This window comes from Gymnoscopelus braueri (assembly GCF_963280865.1).
Source record: "Gymnoscopelus braueri genome assembly, chromosome: 8".
Lineage (NCBI taxonomy): Eukaryota > Metazoa > Chordata > Actinopteri > Myctophiformes > Myctophidae > Gymnoscopelus > Gymnoscopelus braueri.
The window spans coordinates 53,666,924-53,692,803 of record NC_137609.1 but is presented as its reverse complement, the minus strand read 5'-3'; the positions used below and the strand labels follow the sequence as shown (position 1 = coordinate 53,692,803).

The 25,880-nt window shown below is 42.3% G+C and overlaps 3 protein-coding genes across 3 annotated transcripts in view; all 3 read right to left on the bottom strand.

The window, feature by feature from the left end:
• Positions 1-25,880, bottom strand: part of LOC308090934 (uncharacterized protein) — a 187,030-nt gene that overhangs the window by 119,158 nt on the left and 41,992 nt on the right. The window lies entirely within an intron of this gene.
• LOC308090076 (uncharacterized protein) overlaps positions 1-25,880 on the bottom strand; it is a gene marked incomplete at both ends in the record, with an annotated part of 101,807 nt that overhangs the window by 35,943 nt on the left and 39,984 nt on the right. The gene's annotated exons all lie outside the window — the stretch shown is intronic.
• Positions 15,504-25,849, bottom strand: LOC308090364 (scavenger receptor cysteine-rich type 1 protein M130-like). The gene is made up of 10 exons (XM_080435502.1): positions 25,723-25,849; positions 21,381-21,686; positions 20,968-21,285; positions 20,192-20,497; positions 19,804-20,103; positions 18,848-19,153; positions 18,457-18,756; positions 17,132-17,989; positions 16,859-16,950; positions 15,504-16,743 (listed from the first exon to the last, which is right to left on the bottom strand). The coding sequence occupies exons 1-10, from the start codon at positions 25,820-25,822 to the stop codon at positions 16,447-16,449; spliced, it is 3,183 nt and encodes a 1,060-aa protein (XP_080291628.1). The 5' UTR covers positions 25,823-25,849; the 3' UTR covers positions 15,504-16,446.

Here is a 25,880-nt window from a genome sequence, read left to right as displayed (position 1 = left end):
TTTACTTTGTAACTGATATAACTGTTATTCTACTTAACCGAATCAACGACAGTCAATACTGCAATATAGAAATACTCTGTACGTAAGTAAAAATCCAGAATTCAAAATGTACTTGAGTAAACGTACAAAAGTGTTGGTATCAAAATGTACTTTAAGTACCAAAAGTAAAATTACTCATTAAGCAGAATGTCCCATTCGTGTAGATCTGCTATTTTCAAATGGCCAAAATGTATATAGGGCTGAAGTCTTCTTCTTCGAGTCCGTATGATTCAGAATTGCTATCTGCAATTGCTAGCTGCAATTTTGTCACTGTCTCCATGAGGAGTCAAGTGGGATATCTGCTTGGATGAATCGGTGAGCATTCACCGTAGGGCGTTCTTGGTTCTGGCGTGTTGGGGGTTGTTATTATATATCTATCTCCCTGCTCTTAAAGGTTAATGATGGTTGTCTTAATTGTGCTGAGCAGGGAGAAAAATGTAGCAGAGCCTGAACGTCAAGATAAAATATTACATCCACACTTGTATTCTCATTCTATAATATTGGTTCAATATAGTTGGTTCAGGCAGCATATACACTCGAGAGGTTACATGCATGCTCATTCTATGTGGCTGTTTACAGCGTCATGCAGACCCATACAGTACGTCATACACTGACGTGGCAGTCAGCTGTGTAATCGGGCGGGTTATTTAAGCTCACTTACATCTGTGTTCCGTCCGCTTTGTGTGTCATGGGTGTTGTCATGCGGCGTTTGCTCCCACCACCACCCCAGCACCACCAGTGGGCTCTGCTATTGCTTCTGTTCCCCATCGGGGGGGGGGGGGGGGTTATTATATAATCTATCTCCCTGCTCTTAAAGGTTAATGATGGTTGTCTTAATTGTGCTGAGCAGGGAGGAAAATGTAGCAGAGCCTGAACGCAGAGATAAAATATTACATCCACACTTGTATTCTCATTATATAATATTGGTTCAATATATTCTGTCTATTATATTGGTTCAATCTATTTGTGAGTTATCTGACTGAATTGTCATTATTAAGCTAAGCAATTTTAACTCCAAATCTGGGATGCTTTTCTTTCTTTTTTTTTACCATTTGTTTTGATTTTGGTTGACATTACATGTGACACTTCAGACAGGAAGGGTAGAATTGTATCCAGGTTAATCTAACACTCTTATTTGTCAATGCAGGAGGTCGGCAAGTAAAAGCAAGGCCACTCAAGACAGTCCCTCCTGCAGCCCTTTTGGAAAGAAGTGCAAAGACAAGTACCTGGCTAAACACGGCTCCAGTGTGTATCAATGCTAGAAAATGCAGCAGACAGTACGTGCAGACAGCATCTGCACGTGTGCGCAAAATGATAATACTGGTTTTACATTTATACAGGTTTTTACTAAGAATAATACTGTCTGCATGTGTGCATTGATACAATATTCAATCTTATAATATTCATTATATAGTCAGTCACGCGGGAGCTGAGTGAATGTGCTCACAGCCTACACATCACCCTGAGGAGGATTGGACAAGTGTTCAGTGTCCCCGCTGGGTAGCCTCTTCATTCAGGGCCGTCTCTGCAATTTGGGACTCTTTTCCAGCCTTGGCACAACATTTCAGTGAGGCATCAGAGCATGGTACAAGGGACGGCAGAGAGAGGGCCAAATTCAAAGGTCTGCTTTCTAAGTTGTGCTCCATCAACTTTGTGAAAAGTCTTGCAATAATGGTAGATGTTCTGACTGAACTCAAGAACTTGACAGAAATTCTTCAGAATAGGAAGACCACTCTACCAAAGGCACATGACATCATGTCAGTGTATGTCAAACGCATAGAAAGCCTCAATAGGTTCCCAGGACCACATGCAGTTGAGGCCAGCCAGGCAGAGGAAGCGATGGAATTCAAGGGAGAGAAGTTAAGAGTTGGCAAGAGTCCCATCATTAACTCTGCTCAGTTCATCCAAGCAGTTGCAGACAATATGAAAGAAAGACTATTCACAACCACAGCAAATAGTCCAGCGTTCACGTGCAAAAACTGTGCATTTTACGATAAAAGCATGACATTTGGCACACAGTTAGAGCATGCCATAAGGAACATTTTTGGCTATAGGGCCATCGCAAATTTGTCCCGTGGTAACCATGGCAGCCATTTTCCAAAATGGCCACCACCTGCTGTTATTTTACCAGTAACTCATGTTTTAGACCACCTAGGATCTTGATTCTGGTGACTAATCCTACATTTTCAAGGATGACAAATACAGTGGTACCATTTACACCATTCTAGTAACTACCTAACTACATATATCTGGCATACAGTGAATTAAATAATAGTAAAACCATCAACATATCATGTAATATTGATGTATTACTGTACATGTTCAAACTGTTTACTATTCTACTTTTCCAAATGGCCACCACCTGCTGTTATTTGACCAATAACTTAGGTTCTAGACCACCTACTCGCATCATATTACACCTAGAACATGCTGTGAAGGAAGGGTGTAGCAAGGTGACAATGCACACAGTAGACACAGATGTGCTGGTCCTGCAGTAACGGCAGCCTCCACTTGACTGAGCTGTGGGTTGCTTTTGGAACGGGGAAAAGTTTCCGGAGCCAAGCAGCTCATGAGATTAGGCCCAGATCGATGCTTAGCCTTGCCCATGTTCCATGCCTTCACTGGATGTGACACAGTGTAATCTTTTGGAGGCAAGAAGACATTACATTACATTACATTACATTACAGTCATTTAGCAGACGCTTTTATCCAAAGCGACTTACAATAAGTGTATTCAACATAGGTAGGGAACGAAAACTACTAATCACCAGAAGTCTTTAGTGCATTTTCTGCAAAAACAAGCAACCAAGAGTATACCTAGCGCCAAGGTAAAAGTGCAATATATCAGCTACCTATTTCCTTAAACAGATGAGACAAAATAGCTAAATCAAATGAGCATGAGCTAAAACAAATAAGTGTATCGACTAAACAAGATCCAATAAACAATCCAATAATCCAATAAACAATACAGCAATAGAAAACAATCGTTCGTACAACTAGTTAACAACAAGTAGGTCAGGGAGAGAGGAAGGGTAGTGTTTCCTGAAGAGGTGAGTTTTCAGCCTGCGGCGAAATATGGGCAGTGACTCTGCTGTCCTAACATCAGTGGGAAGTTCATTCCACCACTGTGGGGCCAGAACAGAAAAGAGTCGTGACCGTGTGGATCGGCCAGAAGGACCCTTGAGTGACGAGGCAATCAGTCGCCCCGAGGTGGCAGACCGAAGTGGTCGGGCAGGGGTGTAGGCATCGACCATAGCCCGGAGGTAGGAAGGAGCTGTTCCTTTCACTGCCCTATAGGCTAGCACCAGGGTTTTGAACTGGATGCGAGCCGCTACGGGGAGCCAGTGTAGAGAGCGGAGAAGGATGGTTGTGTGGGAGAACTTGGGGCGGTTGAACACCAGACGAGCCGATGGAGACGGCATGGGAGAACTGGAAAAACTATGGTGACGTCACAAGTGCCTTCAGTTCCTTAGCTGCCACCCCAGACGCAATAGATGACTTGATGGAGCCTCTGGAGTGATTCGTGGTTTTGCTCTATGACCACACTAGCAGCCAGGCATCATTAAATGAGGCACAGAAGCAGCTATTCACCCAGAAGGGCAGAACAATTGATGGACTCCCCCCAACACAAGCTGCACTGATTCAACATACCAAGGGGGCAGCCTACTAAGCTGGCCACTGCTGGGGTCAGACGATGGTTGCAGCCCCTGAGCTCTCATCCCCAGGTGAATGGGGGTGGAAGATGAAGGATTGAATCCAAGATGAAGATGAAGACGAAGAAATAATTGAATCCACTTCTTTACAATTGTAAACCTGTGATGTGACAATAAAGTTGATTCTGACAGGTGGATGGGAAGTGCACTGGACCACACTGCCAGAAGCGAGCCTGGCCTGTCGGGGACTCCTCTGCTGTGGTTGCAAAAAGGGATGCAGTGGAAAATGCAGATGTGTTAATGCAGCAGTACTGCCCTTTGCTACTGTGGTGGACTGTGCAACTAACGTTGTGTAGATTATCTGGCTTTATTAAATGTGCCATTAGGCTATGAGTACCCTGCCTCTGTTGTGCCCATAGGCCATTGAAAATAATTATGTAATACTACTACTAATAAAATAAACAGTGAAGTACTGCATTCTTGACTCTCACATGTCAGTTTGGAAACATGTACAGTATTACATCAATATTACATGATATGTTGATGATATAACCATTATTTAATTCACTGTATGCCAGATATATGTAGTTTGGTAGTTACTAGAATGGTGTAAATGGTCTGACCCCCCAATACAATTTGGCCGCGCACTCCCAGGCCACACGGCGAAGCCGCGCGCCCTAACAGTTCCGGCAAGAACTGTCAGCCACTTTCACCCCTGCATGTATCTGAAAAATAAAAAATAAAAGCTGTTAGTTGTCAGTCAATAGTAAATGAATAATACTTTCTTTCTCTTTTCAGATGTGGAGGCGGTTAAGTCCAAATGGAAAAACATCAGGGTGTATGTCCGAGGCAATGTCCCGAGTGGATGTGGAGCAGCAGCTGTGTCCAAGGAGCACCGACACCACCAGATCCTCTGCTTCCTGCTGCCAACCGTTACGCCAAGAAGGTAAACATTACAACACAATAGTATAAATGTGTAACTTTTTACTTTCCTTTTAATTATTTACTTTTTCATTAACCACTTGAACCCTCTAGACTTATTACATTTGATCCGAATTGTCTCTGTACTTGAACTGCTTTTTCCCTTTACACCAAATCTCTTTGCCAATAATAAACAGCCTACAAATAAACTGTTGTGAGCTTGTGGATGGGCTACTTTTGGCTATTATTCCCACCAGAATATGGATGCTGGGGTTCAAGTGGTTAATCATTTCTATAGGCTGCTTAAATGAGTTCATAGAAAGTGTTATGTCTGTAGCTCTATCAATAACCCCCACAATACAAAGCTCAGGATCAGGAAAAAGACACCAATACAACACCAATACAATTGTATTCAGTTCCAGGGGAAACCTCGACGATTCTGGAGAGTCGACAATGCTGCTTCTATCCTCTGGCTCGGACGAGCCTGAAGAAGCAGCTGATCTGCCGGTTGCTCGCAACCAGGCCTCTACACGCCCTAGAGCATCTACAAGCCCCAGAGCATCTACAAACCCCAGAGCATCTACAAACCCCAGAGCATCTGCAAACAGCTATCAGTCAACCAGGTACAGGAGGAGGGCTGCCCCCGCCCCAGACAACGATGAGCTGATGGCCTTGTTGAGGAATCCAGTGCCACATGAGGACGAAGATGAGAGTTTCGTGATGAGTCTGGCTCCGGAGTTGAAGAAGGTAGTCACCAATAAATGACACCTTGCAGTTGGTACATCATAAGTTCAGGAGATAATCAGATAACAATCTCCTCCCCCATGAAATCGCCCAGAATGGCCTGAGGAGATGCTAGACCCCTAGTGCGACTCTGGCCATTCCTCCGCCATGTACGAGCTATATCCCAAATAGTAGCGGCTTCCCTTTCGGGATCCGAATGGACCAGCCGCTCTGTATTAATCCACTCAGATAACCAAACCACAGGCAACATTATCAACAAAGGTCGTTCCTCCTCACTCCCCATCATGTCACTCCTCACGACTCACCTGGAATACTGTCACAAACAATTTCATAATCCGTGCTGCTAAAATACCCGGTCACCTTAACACAATTGCTGACTCTCTCTCTCTCGTTTTCTTTTCCAGAAATTCAAACACTTGGCTCCAGATGCAGACCCCCATCTCGGTTCGACCAGGTCGCCAATCGACCACGAGCCCCAATGCCAAATTCCCCAGGGTCCGTGCCCCAAACAGCCCGGCCCCCCGCCCACTCCTCTCCATCCCTCCTCCTTACCTCCCTTCATCCCCGCTCGCCCTCCTCCCTACCACCTCCATCAGGCCCCTCATCCCACCACTCATCCCTCCCCTCCTCCCCTTCACTCACTCACTCGTCCCCCAACCACGTCATCCCGCCGCCATCTCATCACCTCCACCTCGCACCATCCCTCTCCCCCCTCTACACCAACCTTCCCCCTGCCCTCCCTACATCAGCACCTCCAACCTCTCATGCCCCTCGCCCCTCCTCCCTCCAACCCCTCACCCCTTAACTCGACCTCCGCCCATCCGTCCCTCCACCCCTTCTCACCCCTCATGCCCCCGACCACGCCTTTTTCCCTTCAGCCCAACAACCTTCTAACCATCTCTTCCTTCCACAGTGGCACCACACATACACAATATGAATGCATTCTCTTGTTTCCATTCAATAAATACAACCCAATACCAGCTGCTCACTACAATTGTTAACTGGGAGGGGCAACAGGAATTGGCTCCACAGCTGCACCGGCTGATGTACCAGCCCTATCCACGACCGATGGATTACCACCCTCCACCTGCATCATTCCACCCTCCAACTTCATCCTTCCATCCTCCACCTGCATCCTTCCACCACCCTCCACCTCACCCACCCCACCTTCTCTCTATGCCATGCCACATGACCTCCCTCAAAGTGCTTCAGGCCACTCAACCTCAGCACCGAGCTTCCATGACGAGGGCTCTTGGCATAGCCCTTGGCAGCGTTCCCCAACCGGATCCTCAGTGTAGTTAGATTATAGTCATGTTCTAGTTGGTAGGCATTGATTGTTGCACTTTATATACCTTTATTTTATTTTTCAGTAATCAATTGTTGCACTGTTAACACTTTATAGGGAGATGACAGGGGCGGAGGCGTTGTGGGTCGATGCGGCTGGTCGGGCCGGCACCTGGTTTGCCAGATTCATGGGTGCCAGTCCATTGGGGCCGGCAGTGTCGGACAACACTGTCATCTCCATGGCTGGATTAGGCTCGCCCTCTGCTGGCCCGGGCGGCTGGTGTCGGTCCGCTGGGCCTCTGCCCCTGCCTTCCTTACTTTTAGTCAGTTATTGGTTGAAATGTTATATGGGCTTGTAGAGGCTCTGGGGCCTGTAGAGGCCTGGTTGAAATGTTATAATAGAATGAAGAAATGTTATATTTTGGTACACCTGTTAACAGGGGTGGAGGCGTGGCGGGTCGATGCGGCTGGTCGGGCTGGCACCGGTTGGGCCCGATTAATGGGTGCCAGTCCACTGCTGCTGTGGCCTGCTGGTGTCGGCCCGGGCCACAGAAACAAGGCAAACTGACCATGCAGCCAATTCACTCCTTGCCATTCTTCTAAGGTATGGGCACAACCTTCCCAAAGATAAAGAGAAACGGACAGTTCTTGCTACCCCTCGGAAAATGCAAGTTAAGAAAATATGCAATGGCCACTATATTTATTATGGTGTTGAACAAGGCGTTAAACGATATGCGTTGGTATGTCCTGAATTCACAGGAGACATTGAACTGTCTTTCAATATTGAAGGGACTCAGTTGTGGCCAATACTAGGACAGTTCCAATACTCGGAACCATTCATGGTAGCACTTTATTGTGGTAAAGGAAAGCCAAATCCTGTTGGGACTATCTTTTGGACTGTCACATTCCGTGTCCTTTCTGTATTCCTGTTGTGTTTTCTAGTGTTCCTCGTTCCTAGTTTTAGTTTGTGTTGAAGTATTGTGTATTCCTTGTTTCTTAGTTGAAGTTATAGTTTTAAACTTTACACCTGTGTACCTTTATGTTGCAGCAATGTTCTAGTGTCTCCTGGTTTCCTCTGCTTCTGTTACCTGTCTTGTCTCACCAGTCCTCTGATTAACCTATGTCTTACACCTGTGTCCTTTTAGTTCTAGCCTATCCCTGTGTTGATTGCCAGTTCGTTTCACCTGTGTCCTGTTACTTAATACCCCCCTGTTTTTTCAGTTCCTGGCTAGTTTGTTGTTTAAATGTTGCATGTGAGTATTTTTAACCAGATTCCTTGATTCCTTTTATTTAGATCCCCTAGTTTTCCCAGGTTAGTTTCCCGGTGTGTTTTCCTCGTGTGTTCTGACTGCTTCAAGTGTTTTCTTTAGTTTTTTTTTTACAAATCTAAAAAAAAAAAACAGACAATGAAAAGGAACATTGTGTCAAGCAGTGTTAACAAAGAGGTCTGCTTTTTCTGACAAAAAAACAACAACAATTAAAACAAAGCAACAAAGCACAACTTTGCCTGTACCTGGACTTTCCCTGCCTCTGCCTCTCATCCTGCATTTGGGTCCTACACACACCTGACTCACACCGTGACATGGACTTTTTGGCAGAGCTTAAAGATCTCCAGAACAGTGGCATTACACACAAAGACACAGTGCACACATTCAGGGTGAGGGCATTTCTTTGTGATGCACCTGCCAAGGCCTTCCTGAAAAAAATCCATGTATGTGAGCGTTGTGTTGAAAATGTAGCAAGATCAGGTAACGTACAATCCTTCCTGTCCATAGGTGTCCATGAGCTGAGGACTGATGCCAAGTTCAGCCAGCTCCTTTATCCAGACCACCAACATGGGCCATAACCTTTAATTGATGCTGGCATACTGTATGTAACACACTTTGCGTAGCCTTGGGGTTACAAAGCGGATGCTGCTGTCTTTGTTGTCTGGCCCTAATGTCTGTAGACTCAGGCTGGATTATTTCACTAATAGTTGGATGGCGGGCATGAACATGAGGGGGACGGGGATGAAGATGGCGTTTGGTCCCACGGCTCTCTTCCCTGCTGTTATAGGTAATTACAATGGTTATTATGATATATCTTTTTTTTTTAAAGTGATGTTTTGCATTTCTGACGGTGTGTTAATTATTTACAATTTCAGAGGCAGTGAACCGGTGGGACAGAACGGCGACTGCGAGCGACATCACGGCTATCATAGGAGACTATCTCAAACATGCTCCTGGGAGGTCTGGTGGTGGGGGGTTCAAAAAAAGGCATGCGGCTAACGCCACATACAACACCCCATCCTCCTCACTTCAGACCCCACCCCATTTTGTACAGACACGTTAAAATACCTGTGTTTCTTCATGTGTATGTTTGTACAGAGTTTGAACAGGCACAACATACATGTTAATAAGAGGCCTGTTTTGATGTTGTGAACTTGAACGTATGAATAAATCTGTTGTACTGCAAATTGCCTGAATCATTGATATGTAGATGAGTATTTGAAGTAGTATATTAGGCCTATTTGTGATCAAGTTTGGTGCCTTATATTCTATTGTGCACAAGAGACTCCATCAATGTATCATCTCTGTGTGTGCGCGTGGGGGGGTGCATTTGTCTGTATGTGAGAGAGAGGGAGAAATAGCAGACAATTGGATGTAATAGAGTTCCACCTTTAAAACAGTAATTTCTACTGGAATAGAACAATTTAGAGTCCTGTAATAGTCTCACACACACACACGCACACACACACACACACACACACACACACACACACACACACACACACACACACACACACACACACACACACACACACACACACACACAGTTACCAACCGTCCCGTAAAATACGGAATCGTTCTTTTTTTGGAAACTAAAAGATGTGTTCCGTTTTGACCTGTTACAGGCAGTGGCGGACGCAGGATGTCTTTATGAGTAAGGCCAGGCAAATCCGTGGTAGGCCCCCAGCCCCCAGCAGGACAGTGGAACCTTGCGTCTGGAAATACGCTAGGCTCAGCTCATTGTCGGTACTCATGACAGGACCAATGAGAAGCAGTTTTTGGTTTCTAAGATACGATACTTCATGGTGATTGGCTCTGCTGCCTATAAGCTTCTCCTCGCCTTCCCATTCAAACCACAACAACACAACGAAACATGGATGACAGCGAGAAATCGACCGGCTCAGAGTCAGAAGAAGTAAACTTTCTTCCTCCTCCGCCAAAGAAAGAAAAAACTAAAGAGAAAGCAGAAGTACAGAATTGAGTGGGAAAAATAATATGTGTGGCTAGAAAGAGGAGGCCGAGGCAGATGATGAGGAGACTGTGTCGGTGGTGGAGGTATCATGTCAATCATATGTACAATAAATAGGCCTACTAATTTAGTCCATATTGGCTGAGAAGTCAGTGATGTGGTTGTCATAGAAAATATAATTTCCTCACAGGAACCAACTTGCAGAAGATGGACAGAGCCAGCCTGAGAGCCAGCCTGGCAATGCAGTGAGTATTAACTCAAGGACATTCACCCCCAATGCACAATTCCTGCTGCTGTGCTAATTTATATGTTTAACAGACTTCAGAGACTGTCAGAAGTCTATATGCCATTAATTTGAGAAAGCAAGTTGGTTGATGTCCAAATTGAGGAGGAGAAGATAATTGAGAAGGAGTAGAAAATGCTGGCACTGGATGTAGAGATGAAAAGGAGGAAGATCAGAAAGATGGACCTAGAAATTGAAATACTACAGACACAAGTATGGTCATCATTTCAATGCACACTGTAAGCATGACTGTAATACAATGTAGTAATAATATATTATTAATATTTCCCTCTCTCTCCCAAGGTTCCAGCTAAATCAAATAAAAAATGTCATCTCTCTCATTAATGTACAGTAGGCTACATAGTAATTTGTCCACTGAAAGACTCTGGGACTAATTATAGTTTGACATTTGTATTGGTTTTATTGGTATTTGTCTGGTGTGAGATTCTAGGTCATACGAGCGTTGAGTATTTTTGTTGTAATTGATTATAGTTGTAGTTTATTATAGTTTGATTCCTTTTAATTTAGTTAGTGGTCAACATTAATTGAGTTAGTTGTGAAGGATTATATAAAAGAAATGCTCCAGTGAAAAGATTAAAACCCTAACTGTAGATCAAAAGCAGCATTACTAAATGAACAATGGATGTGGTGTTTTGCAGGGAAAGAGTTTGACTTCTTAAACATTTTTACATAAAGCAACGATGAACGTAATGAAGAAGAGTGCCACCCCCTCCCCCTATGTGTACATAATACTAATATTACTTCACTCTGTCCTGCCAAGACGCAGCCCTCATTCTCTAGTGAATTATTGCTTTTTGACCTTTGGTGGCATTCATAAAGGACATTTTTATGTATCAATAGTGTATATATAAACTGCTAAAAAAAAGTTCGGAAACTTAACTTCGGTCAATAATATCTCCCCTTTAATAATACCAATTGGTATTGTGTTTTCTATCATTTTTATCGTTGATTAGTCACCTTTACAAGGAGGTACAGCTTGTAAGGATAAGGATCGGGCATTCGTGGAATGAGCAACACAGCTAAACGTGTGGGTAGCGCCTCCAAAAGATTTGCCAAAATCACCCAATATGCTTCTGTTGGTAATCGCTCATGTTTTGAGTAACCTGCCAGCACACACCTGTTGAGAGGTGTGTGCCAGTAGTCACAGGTGTGTGACTGCCTCACAGGTGAGTGACTGGCACCTGAACATGGGTTCTGCACCTTTGTTGAGTTGGAGTGTGTATGCTCCAAGCAGCAACACTGCCCCCATGGAAAGATGCCACATTTGTCCCTTCAGGATAAGGCCCGTGCAATAGGGCAAGGGAAGCTGGTGTTCCGTTACGCAGATTACGCATTATTTGATGTCAGCCCTGGTACCATTTGCAGGCAGGTGTGTGCCAGTCACAGGTGTGACTGGCAGCTGAGCATGGGCCCTGCAACTTTGAGATCTGTCTTCGGTTCCGTTGTGCAAATCTGGCCTGTAAATCTATGGTTCCTCAGTGAAGCAAGGGGTCTTGGGTTGTTGTCTTCCTTGTTGACTTCACCAGTCTCACAGAACTTGGTCCTAAGTTTGCAAATGGTTAAGAGTATTTGTCCTCTTAAAATGGTAAGAGGACAAATGAGTGCAATCCACCTGAATCAACCTCCGGACAGTCCATTCATAACCTCTCTGTGTCACATCCAGTGGTGTAAAGTAACTAAGTACATGTACTCAAGTACTGTACTTAAGTACAATGTTGAGGTGTTTTTTTTACTTTACTAGAGTATTTCCAATTGTCTATACTTTTACTTCTACTCCACTACATCTCAGAGGCAAATACTTGTACTTTTGCTCCACTACAATTATTTGAAAACTTTAGTTACTAGTTACTCTGCAGATATAAATTATTACATTATAAAACATACATTAACAAGTTTAGCCCGTTTTTATACCTAGGCTATTTGAAAATAGCAGATCTACAAGCTCACAACGCGTCGCATTGCGGCGCGTTGTGAGCTTGTAGATCTGCTATTTTCAAACATTTTAGTAGTTTTACTGTTGGTACTTTAAGTACATTTTGATACCAATACTGTTTTTACTTTAACTTTTACTCAAGTAAATTTCGAATTCCGGACTTTTACTTGTAACAGAGTATTTCTACAATGCAGTATTGATACTTTTACGTAAGTAAGAAATGTGAGTACATTTTCCACCACTGGTCACATCACACACACACAGCAGCGGGAGTCATTCTTCTAATGGTCAGTTAATAATTAGATGCCTCAAGCCTCTTTGTCCCAACTTAAGCAGTTAAACATACTCTGTTGTGGCCTTCAATTAGGAAATAGCCAACTTTAGTAGTGCTTATTTTTCGGTGCACAATTTCTTGTTAGGACCAGGACAATGGTCCTAAAAACATCTATTTATCCAATTGTACTATACTTGTGGGGATGTCTGAACCTCAATTATTGTAATATACAAACAAACACACACACACACACACACACACACACACACACACACACACACACACACACACACACACACACACACACACACACACACACACACGCCTTTTAAGTAATTTGGCATGAAATAATGTCACCTCATGAAAAGATAATGGACTCTGTGTCAAGTGAATGTCCATAACATTCGTTTTCCCCCCATTGTCAGCACCAACGGTCCTGTTCAGTTGGCAGGAGAAGGACGACATTTAATAATTCAGACAGAGCCTTTGACTCCTGCAGAAATTAATATGTCACCAGCTGAAATTAATGTTGTGGTAAAGATATCGTTAATGCTCCACTGATTCCTTACAAGGAGATCATTTTCACTAATAGGTTTTGAAGCTTTGCATTGTCACTGGCAGAGAGAGAAAGACAGATGGACTTGCTTTGTGACCAGCAGAGAGAGACAGAGAGAGATGGGATTGTTTCTTTTTCTTTCTTTATTTCTTTCTTTCTTTCTCTTTCTATCTATCTAGTTACAATTTAGACATTTAAGCTCACAATGTGACACATTGTACAGTAGGTCTGCTGTTTTCACTGAATGTATGCCCCCAGAATAGGTAAAGTGGTTAACCCCTTAACTCTTTGCCTGATTCTGCCAAGGCCACTGACGAGATCGACGAGATTTGTGTTTTCAGTGGTTTTCCACTAGACGGCGCTGTCCGTTATCCTATGAATGATGCTGATCACTGCCAGATGACGACAGACCCGGAATTGACGTCAGGAAACTGACGTCCCACAGGAACCCACAGACCAGTCCGACCAGTGGACCCAAGACCTTTTCTAGTATAGTGTTTGTACTCCCATTCCCTTCATTTGATTGTAGGCCTACTTGGAGGAATAAAGTGTTTCTGTTTAACTTATGAAAGTGTTAGCAAAATTAATAACATGTAAATGGACTAGATTCAAAGCTGACAAAAATGTTCAGTGATCAAAACAGATCTCAGATGTTTTAAAACGGTGGTTCTCAAAGTGGGGTCCGGGGACCCCAAGGGGTCCTTGAAGGGGGCTCCAGGGGGTCCCCAGCTAAATTAGCTGATGTAGCTTCAAATTCAGTTTAACCACTTTAACTCTACATACATTGGCTATTTGAAAATAGTTGATCTACAAGCTCACAACGTGTTGCGATGTGACACGTTGTGAGCTTGTATATTATTGTATATGCTGCTATTTTCAAAAAGCCTTGAAAAAGATATTCAAACATTTGAATATCTTTGAAACATTTTAAAAATACAAATCTTGTATGGGGTCGCTGCCGCAAAATTGAGTCAGATTAAATACATATTGATGTGGAGGTCCTTGTTATGAACAAAGTTTGCGAAGAACTATCTTAAAACGATATGTACAGTACTACCATTTAAACCCACATTCTGCTGACTATATTATAGAAAGGGCTCTTGGTCCCCAAGATGTGCCAAAGTAACTTGAGCACAAAACATAGCTGTCACTTTGGACCATGATCATTATGTTAAAATGTCTGTTTAAACCTACAGCTATGGTGAAGTCTCCAGGAGTCAGAGTGAAATACACTCAAATATAGACTGATAAAGATCAAATGTGTCCAAGGCTAGCTATCAGATGCCCTCAACACAGTATGTTTATCCAATATAATCCAGCAGAGTAGATTGACACATTCATTGATCAGTGATCAGCTTTCATCACATGATTGTTGGAAATGTTCTGTCAGTCTCCTGCTGTTGTTATGAAACCATGGCAACCTGTTGGATTTGTTTGTGTACATGGTAACCAATGACAACTTCCCATACTACACACAACACATTTAGGAGATGGAACACTTCATTTTCCTCAAGCAATTTCATCTTTATTGAGTTATTTTGAGTTATAAGACTAAAGATCAAACATAACATTATTGTATGAATCTAAGTGTTGAACAGTGCTGTCAGACAAATATATAGTCAAATGCACATTCATTAAGAAGCATTCAGGTCCATCTGCTTTGAAAACACACAATGGTCTTTGAATGGTAGGATGGATCCTATAGGCTCATCCATAATGGTCTGAATGTTTGGATGGATCCTATTGGCTCATCCATAATGGTCTGAATGGTTGGATGGATCCTATAGGCTCATAATGGTCTGAATGGTTGGATTTATCCTAGGCTCATCCATAATGGACCAATACCAACTTTCAGTTCAACATCAAACCGACAACAGTCAACATGAATGAAGTTACAGTACATAGTATTAGTACACTGTTTCTCAACGTCGGGTCCGGGGACCCCCGGCGGTCCAAATCGACCCTTTTGGGGCCTGCAACTCGGAGAGTGCACACGTGGAACCGAATGGAAAAATCACTGTCATAGTACATACAACAACATGGAAATAAGTATTATATACTAAGAGATCATAAATCATCCAAAACATAATAATACAAAATCTGTACTATAACTATATACAATACGTTTCACTGCTCATAACAAGCTTGTTTATAAAATAGGAACCAAGCAAAACTAATTATAGTTATGACTGTATATTGACAATAAATTGATAATGTTACAATGTTATGTAACATTGAAAAATAAGAAGTGTATAGTGAAAATATCTATGTATCATATATTAACAAAAGACATATTATATAAACATATAAACAACTGTTACAACACAACCAGATCTATACCAGAGATCAATACTTCTCTATCTCAGACTCTGAGATAGAGAGATTGTCTGTGTGACAATCTATGACCTGAGTGACACATTAACAATGACACAAACACATGAGCTGCATAGGTATGTGTTGTGTACAGTAGGACCAATAGCTATATTTACTGATAACTATTTACTTAAAGTTATAATTACTTGATGAAACATAATGAGGGGGTGAGACACCGTAGGATCAATAGATCCATTTATTGCAGCGACTCCCAACCTGTGGGTCGGGGCCCACTGGTGGGCCGTAAGGATATTGCAAGTTGGCCTGGAAAATGTGTTTTTATTGTGATACACATAAATAGGTACTTAAAGTTCTAACTAAGTTAGTTCCATTGATCCATGCCAGAACACAATCGATTGATGGATCCTTATAAACAAACATGCTCAGAAGACACACACGGCCGGCCATTCGGCCGCCATGTTAAGTGGTCAGATGGGTGGGCCGCAGACAAATTCAATATTTTCAAGTGGGCCCTGATCCAGAAAAAGGTTGAGAACCATTGATCTATTGATAACTGCATTACAGATAGTTCTAATGACTTAATGAGGGTGGACCCAGACAAGGTCCAATCTGATCTTCAAAGACAGAGCAGTGATGACCTCTGGTCTCTTGTTCTCTGTAGGTGTCATTGTCGTCTGACTTGTGTCCGCAGCTATGTTTTCACTGAAAAATGTTCTTCAGCCTCTTCCAAACATCACTTGATCTTTCCAGTACATTGTACTGTGTGTTCAGTGTAAATGTCCAAACCTTGACTGAGGTGATGGACAGTTACATTAGGTGATGGATGTGACATGAACTCATTAAGGCCAATGCATGCTTTGAGCGTCAAGTGTCGACCGACTCGTCGAGCTACGACATGTCAAAACGACAAAGAATGTGTCGCAGAGAGAGAACTCCTTCTATGATGTTGGCTGTACCTGAAACAAGTAACGGTTGCAGTTGCTTAATGAAACATTGCGTACTCTGATTGGTTGGGAAGATGCACGAGACCACATTCACTTCCTTGTTTACCTTTTGTGGCAAAGCTGTCGTGTCGGCGAGTCAGATTGCATATGACTCAGAATGTTTAGAGACACGTATAGTGTGACGCGTTGTTCGACACTTGTCACTCCGAGCATAAATTGGCCTTTAGAGATCTACCTCATACACAGGTGGTCTCCTGCCTCTTCCAGCCACTTCAGCACCTCTTTGGAGGTCTATATCTTCATACTGGTGGTATTCTGTCTCTTCACTGGGTCCAGCCGCTTCAGCACCTCCTTGTACACCCACCTCCTCATACTGGTGGTAGTCTGTCTCTTCACTGGGTCCAGCAGCTTCAGCATCAGAACCAGCAACATTATAATAAACTATCTCAACGTTCTCCCGTCCTACATTATAATAAACCATCTCAGTGATCTGCGCTCCTGCACGACGCCCTCTGATGACCTGGAGAAACACAGCAGAACCCAACTTGAATTTACTAAATCAGATGTGTCTCTCTTAAATACAAACAGTGTAACTACTTCATACAGTCCTGCATTAATTAAAAATGTTTAATTACCCTCCAGAGATGATAGAGGCCACTGATTATTATGATCAATATCAGCAGCACTGTGACTGTACATTTCATAATGTTAGATGTCAGATGAGAAGCTGTGAGAGAAATATGAACATCAAACATAATTTAAAGAGCAGCTAATTTAAACAGCTAAAACATGTTTTAAAGTGTATTTGTATTTAATAGACTTTGTTAAACATTACTGAATTCATGTCATATTTAATTGTGCTTGTCATATAAAATTGAGTTTCATATTGTGACTTGAAAAGCACATACCTGTGAAAGTGAGAGAGAGGACCTGGCTCCTAGAGGAGAAGTTATGATTATAAACATAGATGTGATAAGCACAGCTGTAGTTTCCATTGTGGGTGTGGTTTGCTGCAGGAAACAGGAAGTTGGCAAACATGAAGTTGTCAGAGTGATTGACAGCTGGCTGGGTGTAGTTTTGTGTTGTGTTGGATGCAGTAAAGTTGTCTGTTGTGTTGGATTCAGTGAGGTTGTCTGTTGTGTTGGGTTCAGTGGGGTTGTGTGTTGTGTTGGATTCAGTGTGGTTGTGTGTTGTGTTGGGTTCAGTGAGGTTGTCTGTTGTGTTGGGTTCAGTGAGGTTGTCTGTTGTGTTGGGTTCAGTGTGGTTATGTGTTGTGTTGGATTCAGTGGGGTTGTGTGTTGTGTTGGGTTCAGTGGGGTTGTGTGTTGTGTTGGATTCAGTGGGGTTGTGTGTTGTGTTGGATTCAGTGGGGTTGTGTGTTGTGTTGGATTCAGTGGGGTTGTGGGTTGTGTTGGATTCAGTGGGGTTGTGTGTTGTGTTGGATTCAGTGGGGTTGTGTGTTGTGTTGGATTCAGTGGGGTTGTGTGTTGTGTTGGATTCAGTGGGGTTGTGTGTTGTGTTGAATCCAGTGAGGTTTGCTGCAGGAAGCAGGACGTTGTCAGAGTGATTGACAGCTGGCTGGGTGTAGGTGTGTGTTGTGTTGGATCCAGTGAAGGTGAGGTGGAAGGAGCCTCCTGGGTACTGTGGTTGGACGGAGCATCTGATGGTGAAGCTGGAACCCTCTATCACGTGCAGCCTCTGATGCTGGCCCTCAGAAACCCCGTTTATGGAGTTTACGAAGGTGACGATTGGCTTAAACAGCAGCTCTGTAACAAGACAGGTAATTGGCTGAAACAACTGATTTATAATAGAGAAAAATTGATTAATGTAAAGAGAGAGATATCACATTATTTGAAACACGTAAATCACAGGCATCTCTCTAACCAAAACAAATGTTGTTTAGATAGCATATTGTATGTGTGTTACTCATATGCTGAGTTGGCAATGCCCGGGATAGAATCCAGAAAGTTTCGGTCCAAAGCCAAGAGCTACTGACCGAGCCACTTGAACACAAACATTTATTTAGCCTCTCTATTTATCCTAAAACTGGAATGAATTTGCAAACAACACAGACATTTACTTGGTAATTCTTAAGACCTTCAAACAGTGTATGTAGAGTAAGCTATGTTTACAATATTTTCAATGTTTCTTGCTATTTCAAGAAATGTACAGTGCCAAAAATGGTCTCTGGCGACGTACGGACGTACGGATGGTGGATAGATAAAAGCTGTACCTGAACATATGACTTCCAGTCTGGCAGTGGAATTACCAGACTCCTTTGTTCCACACTCCCTTAGTGAAGATTCAGACCCAACACAGGAAGATGAAATCCACCAAACAAGTTCATGTGTAGAACCAGAAGTCCATTCTCTTGAAACAGCAGAGCCACAGTCCAGCTGTCTGCACACTACAGATGATGACTTCACGTTCCAGTCAGACCAACCATCCACTGGTCTCCACTCTCCCTGGTGTTTCATCTCCAGTATACCAATACAGTTACTGGTTCCTCCCACCAACCTGACATCAACATACTCTGTACAGAGACAAGAGAATAAACAGTAACAATTAATATTGTTTTCCTAATTAAATAATAATCCAACCCAAAAGTGTAGTCTGTATTTTACCTGAGCAGTTGAGTCCAACAGTTTTGTAAGGTGAGCTGGTGTTTCTAGTTGAGTTTGAGGTTCCACAGTCCAGGAGAACAGACTCATTACCTTCACACTGGAACTCTTTTGTCCACATCGGCGCGTTCACTTCTCCATAGAGTCCCTCCTGGAAGACTGAAGCAATCCCACAGCCAAGCTGCCTACAGACCACCTTTGCATCCTGCTGGTCAAAATCACCTACATACACCGAGACCCACGACTGATTAGACTTCACCTCCATTCTGCCTGAACACAAACTAGTCCCATTCACCAACTTCACAGACTCTGAAGGGAGGGGGAGAGAGAGAGAGAGAGAGAGAGAGAGAGAGAGAGAGAGAGAGAGAGAGAGAGAGAGAGAGAGAGAGAGAGAGAGAGAGAGAGAGAGAGAGAGAGAGAGAGAGAGATAATGTCACATCATACACTGGCTGATGATAAAAACATAACCAATAACATTAAATGGGGAAAAATACAAGACCAGAGACATCATCTATTGTGTGCACGTTACATTGTATTATTACACATTAAACATACTACTAGGGCATAGTGCCCTATCAGAACATAACATGTTGCTTAATAATAAACCAGACCTGTTATTTACACAAGAATCATTCAAGAATAAAGAATCAAGAGGGTTTTATTTGTAACTAACTTGTGCAAACGTCTTAGACTTAATACTATATTAAGTAAGAGAATAAATAATAATACAATAATAACAACTACAGTATATACAGTGGTAAACACATATTGTCCTAGACAGGTACGTTAGCTTATCAATATGCAGCAGTTCAAGTCAAGGCAATTTCTTCTCTACAAAGCAGACGGGGGGGGGGGGGGGGGGGGGACATTGCGCAGATGGCTCCATTGATCAGATGGCAGTGTTTCCCGCAGCTGTGTAAGACACTGTGAATATGACTGTAGTTGAAGAAGTTTGTTACCTGAACAGATGACCTCCAGTATGTAGAAGGAAGTAGCAGACATCTTTGTTCCACACTCCCTCAGTGAAGACTCAGACCCAACACAGGAAGATGTAATCCTCCAAGCCGGTTTATGTGTTGAACCAGAACTCCTTTCTGTTGAAACAGCAGAGCCACAGTCCAGCTGTCTACACACTACAGATGAGGAGGTCTGATTCCAGTCAGACCAACCATCCACTGGTCTCCATTCTCCCAGGTGTTTCATCTCCAATATACCAGTACAGTTACTGGTTCCTCTCACCAACCTGACATCACCAGACTCTGTACAGAGACAAGACAATTAACAGTAACAATGAATATTACTTTAATTCTGAAATAATAATGCAAACCAGTGTAACTTGTCTTTTACCTGAGCAGGTGAGTCCAACAGTCTTGTCAGGTGGTCTGGTGTTTCTAGTTGAGTTTGAGGTTTTACAGTTCAGGATAGCAGTCTCATTACCTGCACATTGGAACTCTTCGGTCCACATTGGAGCCTTGACTTCTCCATAGAGCGCCCCCTTAAAGACTGAAGGAGCCCCACAGCCAAGCTCCCTACAGACCACCTCTGCATCCTGCTGATCAAATTTACTTTCACACACTGAGACCCACGACTGATTAGACTTCACCTCCACTCTGCCTGAACACAAACTAGTCCCATTCACCAACCTCACAGACTCTGAAGAGAGAGATAGAGAGAGACAGACAGACAGACAGACAGACAGACAGACAGACAGACAGACAGACAGACAGACAGACAGACAGAGAGACAGAGAGACAGAGAGAGAAGTACATGAGCACATTATGGATGCAAAGGAAATCTAAAAACATCAGATTCAAATTGTTTTACAGAACTCCTAAACACACAGAGGAAAGCAACAGAACCAACTGAAAACAAAGATAATCATTATCATTGTCATCATCATCATCATAAGATCTCCCTCAAGAGCTTACAGCAGAGCAAAAGTCTCCGAGAGTCCCGACAAACACATGCACACTGATAGAGTGACGGATGGACAGGAAGACACATACACAAAGAGATGGAGAAAGCAATATATGAGTCTATGGACGGACGGACGGACGGAATAAAACAGACTAAACGAGACACTTAAAATATTGGTGTCGTTGTTTAAGTAATTGTTGAGTTACCTGAGCAGATCACTGTGGGTCTGCCTGTAATCAAACCTTTCCGTGTGATATGAGAAGTCTCCATTATGACACAGTCACTCAGTGAAGACTCAGAACCAGCACAGTAAGGTGTAATCCTCCAAACAGGTTCATGTGTAAACCAAGAACTCCTTTCTGTTGAAACAGCAGAGCCACAGTCCAGCTGTCTACACACTACAGATGATGACTTCAGGTTCCAGTGAAACCCACCATCCACTGGTCTCCACTCTCCCTGGTGTTTCATCTCCAGTGTACCAGTACAGTTACTGGTTCCTCCCATCAACCTGACATCATCAACCACTGTAAAGAGTCAAGAGAGTAAACATAAAGAGAGTACAAATACTTTTATTATAATAAAATATGAATCCAAACCAAAAGTATAGTTTGTCTTTTACCCGAGCAGGTGAGTCCAACTGTCTTGTCAGGTGAGCTGGTGTTTCTAGTTGAGTTTGAGGTTTCACAGTCTAGGAGAACAGACTCGTTGCCTTCACACTGGAACTCTTCGGTCCACATTGGAGTGTCAACTTCTCCATAGAGCGCCCCATGGAGGACTGAATGCCCCCCACAGCCAAGCTCTCTACAGACCACCTCTGCATCCTGCTGGTCAAAGTCACCTTCATACACTGAGACCCACGACTGATTAGACTTCACCTCCACTCTGCCTGAACACAAACTAGTCCCATTCACCAACCTCACAGACTCTGAAGAAAGAGTAGGAGGGAGAGGGAGAGATTATTTAGAAGAAAATTAATTAAACAGTGTCCCATACTGTTAGTCCACAAGCAAGACACTTCACCCCTAACTACACCCTGCGCTCAAGTCTGACCACCTGAGCAGCAATAAGCTGGTTGAAGCTTCTCCTCCACCACTAGCATTGTTGTGCTGCAGGGGTTTTGCATCACTGCAAGCAAAGTGGGTTCATGTTGTATGTTCTTTTACTAATGTTTTAATTCCACTATGTACATGTTGCATCATAATGCGATCAAGGTTTCCGTTAGCTGGTATATACCGGCCAATGACCAATACAATGTTTAATTGTTAATTATAAACATCACCGGCCAACGTGGCCGACTGGGAAAATGCTGTTATGAGGCTATTTTATCATTTAAGCCTATTATTAATAATATTATCATTTGTATAAAGTAACACAACATTGCAATACTTAGTTTACACCCTTTACAAACTATCATAATAATTTTACCGTTTTTATCATGATCTGACAGACTTAATGTCAGTCTGGTTTAATTCCCGACAGCCTGCACTGCTGTGCACTGCAGTTATCTGATAGTTCCGCCTATTTGTCCTACGATGGTGTCACACGTTGAAACAATCAAACCTACAAGTTCACAACGTGTCGCAACGTGTCGCGTTGTGAGCTTGTAGGTCTGATATTTTCGATACGCAGCAACACTGTCATGCGGCGAAGCACAAATCAAGCTTTACACAGCTGTCTGCGTCTCTTCTAGACAGGGCAAATCCTATAACAATTTGATAAAAGGGTGTACCAAAACTGTATCAACTCAGTTGATCCTTAAGTGATTTTTCCTTTAGAATCCATTTCTGTAATGTACAGTACATTTTTGTATTGTGCATATTTAATTGGACTATTTGAATATTTGAATAAATCAGCATAAATAACGAGTAGAGGCCATACAACTTGCATTTTGGTGGTTCTGTGGTAAGTGAGTGAATATTGTATCTCACTCTGGTGTAAGGACATAACTGTGTATCCATTTGGCATTAGAATTATGGTTAATTAGCATACTTTATGAATATGTAATGACTCAAAGCAAACACATGGTTTGTTTCTGTTCAATATTATTCCAAGCATTTATTTTTTACAAAAAATTCTATTCCTGTATAACTGATCACTATAGAGACTATATTATTTGACCATGCAATAAGCTAATAAAGCTAAAACAATGATTTCTGTATCATTTATTATGACTTAAACACTATTTGTTATGAGCAATCAATACCAAACTTTAAGGTGATTTTTCTTGTATAATCAATTTCTATAAAATAATTATAAAATAAAAAAAAGTATTCATAATTAGTTTTAGGTTATAAAATGTGTGTATGAAATTATTTTAGATTATAATATTATAGATATAAATTGCAGATACATTATGCAAATTGACTTTAAAGTAATTGCAAAGGCATGAGTTCTTCTCATCAACAAAGTAAATGTTTTTACTAAATCAACCTAAATATTGTAAGGTCCCTGGGTGTCCATTGGACAGGAATGAGGATGCTTGGTGATGAAAGGGGACAGAACATAATGCTGCACTTTTCATAAAACTAAGAAATATCTTTCAAAATAGATACACCATTGATCGTTACATTGGTACAATGACAGGTTGCTGCCATAAAAGACTGGTCAGTGCTCAGAACATCAGACAGCTGCACAGCTCCCTGGGCCTGACATCTTATTGGCTCTCTGCATAACTATAGTCCCAGGTTTACAGAAGATGTCATACCTGTTTCCTTGTTCTGGTTCATTTTGTTGGCTCTAAACTGGAAACATGATATGAAGGTGTAATATTGGTTTTCAGTTCAATCCTGCCGCCAAACCCATAAAACAAAACTATGGGAAACTGAACTGGAACAGGAAACACATATGCCACTCAACCACCATCTGGAACCCAGGACCGGTTATGTGGTTTGTACGGGACTTTATAGTGATCACCAGCTCCTTAAATGAGCTGACACATAAGGAAAGGCATTCCTTTGGATTGAGGCATGGCACACCACCTTTCATCAGGTACGGGAGGAGCTAAAGGAGCTGGAACCTTGGTCCTGGCCTAGCCTAACCTGAATATGCCGTTCATCATGGCAACAGAGGCCAGTGAAGGGGGCCTGGACACAGTGCTGTCTCAGGACAAGAGTGGAGAAAGAGATGGTCACATACTACAGCTGTTCCCTGAACCATGCCAAGACGAAGTTGGGGAACTAACTGCATGACCAGACGAGAGCTGTTGAAGGTGGGGTGGGCTCTGAAGTATTTCCACCTGTACAACTTCCTGTTCAATCACACATCTCTGACCTGCTTCACAAACATTTTAAAAAGCCCAAAGGACATTTGACCCAGTGGCTTGAAAAGCTGCAGGTTAGAGAGATTTTGAGGTGTTCCCTCAAGCAGGCCATCTCCATGGAAAAACAGTTACAGTGACTGATGGGAACTGTGACAACCCTGCCGCCCCCGAACCCCTTGACCCACACAACCAGGACAGCGATGTGGTCCTCAAACAGTTTCAGAATGGAAGTTGGACACTGCCCTGAGTAGTCTACGGGGGCACCTTTGGATAAAGACAGGAAGGTGTAGTACATGCAGTAGGCCAGCATCACTGTAATCCAATGTTTCCCAAACTTTTCAGGCCACGACACCCAGAAATAATCATATTTTAACTGGGGACCCCCCCCACCCTGACAAGCACTTGGAATTGTAGGCATATTAGATGTAGACTTGGTTCCACAGATACATATTGTGAAAATAGTCAAACTACAATCTCAAAACGCCTCGCACTGCGAGGCGTTGTGAGCTTGTAGATCGGCTATTTTCACAATGTTTGCCTCTTTCCTGCATCATTTTTGACAAGTTGGCCAATTTGGTATTAAGAAGGTCTTAAAAGTCCTTAAATTGTAACTTTAGAAATGTGCAGATACCCTGCATACACTTATACTGTATGTTGGTTTGTTTACTGTGAATGAGAAAACAATGTTGCACATTAAGCTAATCATCTGGAGACCCCCCCACATTATTTTGGGGACCTCCATTGGTCTCGACCCCCAGTTTGGGAACCACTGCTGTAATCACCAAGTTGCTGCATCGATGTTTCAATAGAAGGTCAAATACATTTTGGTTCTTCTTGCTGACAAACATAGCTCACAGGAACATTTGAAGAGATCTAACCTACAAGCATATCTTTAAACAATGCTGTAAGAAATGTTATCCCACACCAGAGGACAATCTGGCTGCAGCAATTTATTCTATACACAGATTAAACATACAGTAGTAACACAAATGTCTTTGATGTATCGTTTTTGAATGGTATTTCTTAGTTTTATGGAAAGTACAGCATTATGTCCGCTTTCATCGCTAAGCATTTGCATTCCTGTCCGATATTACAATACCTAAAATATATAGGGTAATATAGTAAAAACATTTGCTTTGCTATGATGAGAAGAACTCCTGCCTTGAACATTACTTTTTGCAATATCTAATCTAAAATCATCATTTCATATACACATTGTATAACCTAAATTATCAATACATGTATTTATTATATAATTATTTTATAGAAATTGATTCTACCTGAACAAAAAACTAAGCCAACACAAAAATGGGGTGATTTGAATTAGGTAGGGAATGCAAATCTGAAAAGGTGGGTTTTCAGTGTGGTGTTATGATAGCATGTTGTTTAGACAGATGCTAGGCTCATTGTTTACCTGGTTTCCTATAGTTTCAAATGTATAGAATGCTATTTAGATATCATGTTGTTTAGATATATGCTAATGTAATTATTTGTCTTGTTATTGACTGCTACAGTTCATGCTTACTCTGCTTATTCCAATCTCATACTTGTAAATCGCTCTGGATGAGAGCATTTAACGTTTAGGGTCTGCTAAATGCCTCATTAGTATATTGTAATTGTGGACTTCATGCACAAACATGGTACGTTTTAAAGGCATGTTGATGATCACAAAACATTTACATTGTTGAAGTCATTGTTTTACCTGAACAGTTAATCTTCAGTGTGAGAGTGGAATCATAAGACTTTACTGGTCCACACTCCATCAGTGAAGACTCAGAGCCAACACAGGAAGATGGAATCATCCATCCAGGTTGACGTGTAGAACTAGAAGTAAATTCTGTTGAAACAGCAGAGCCACAG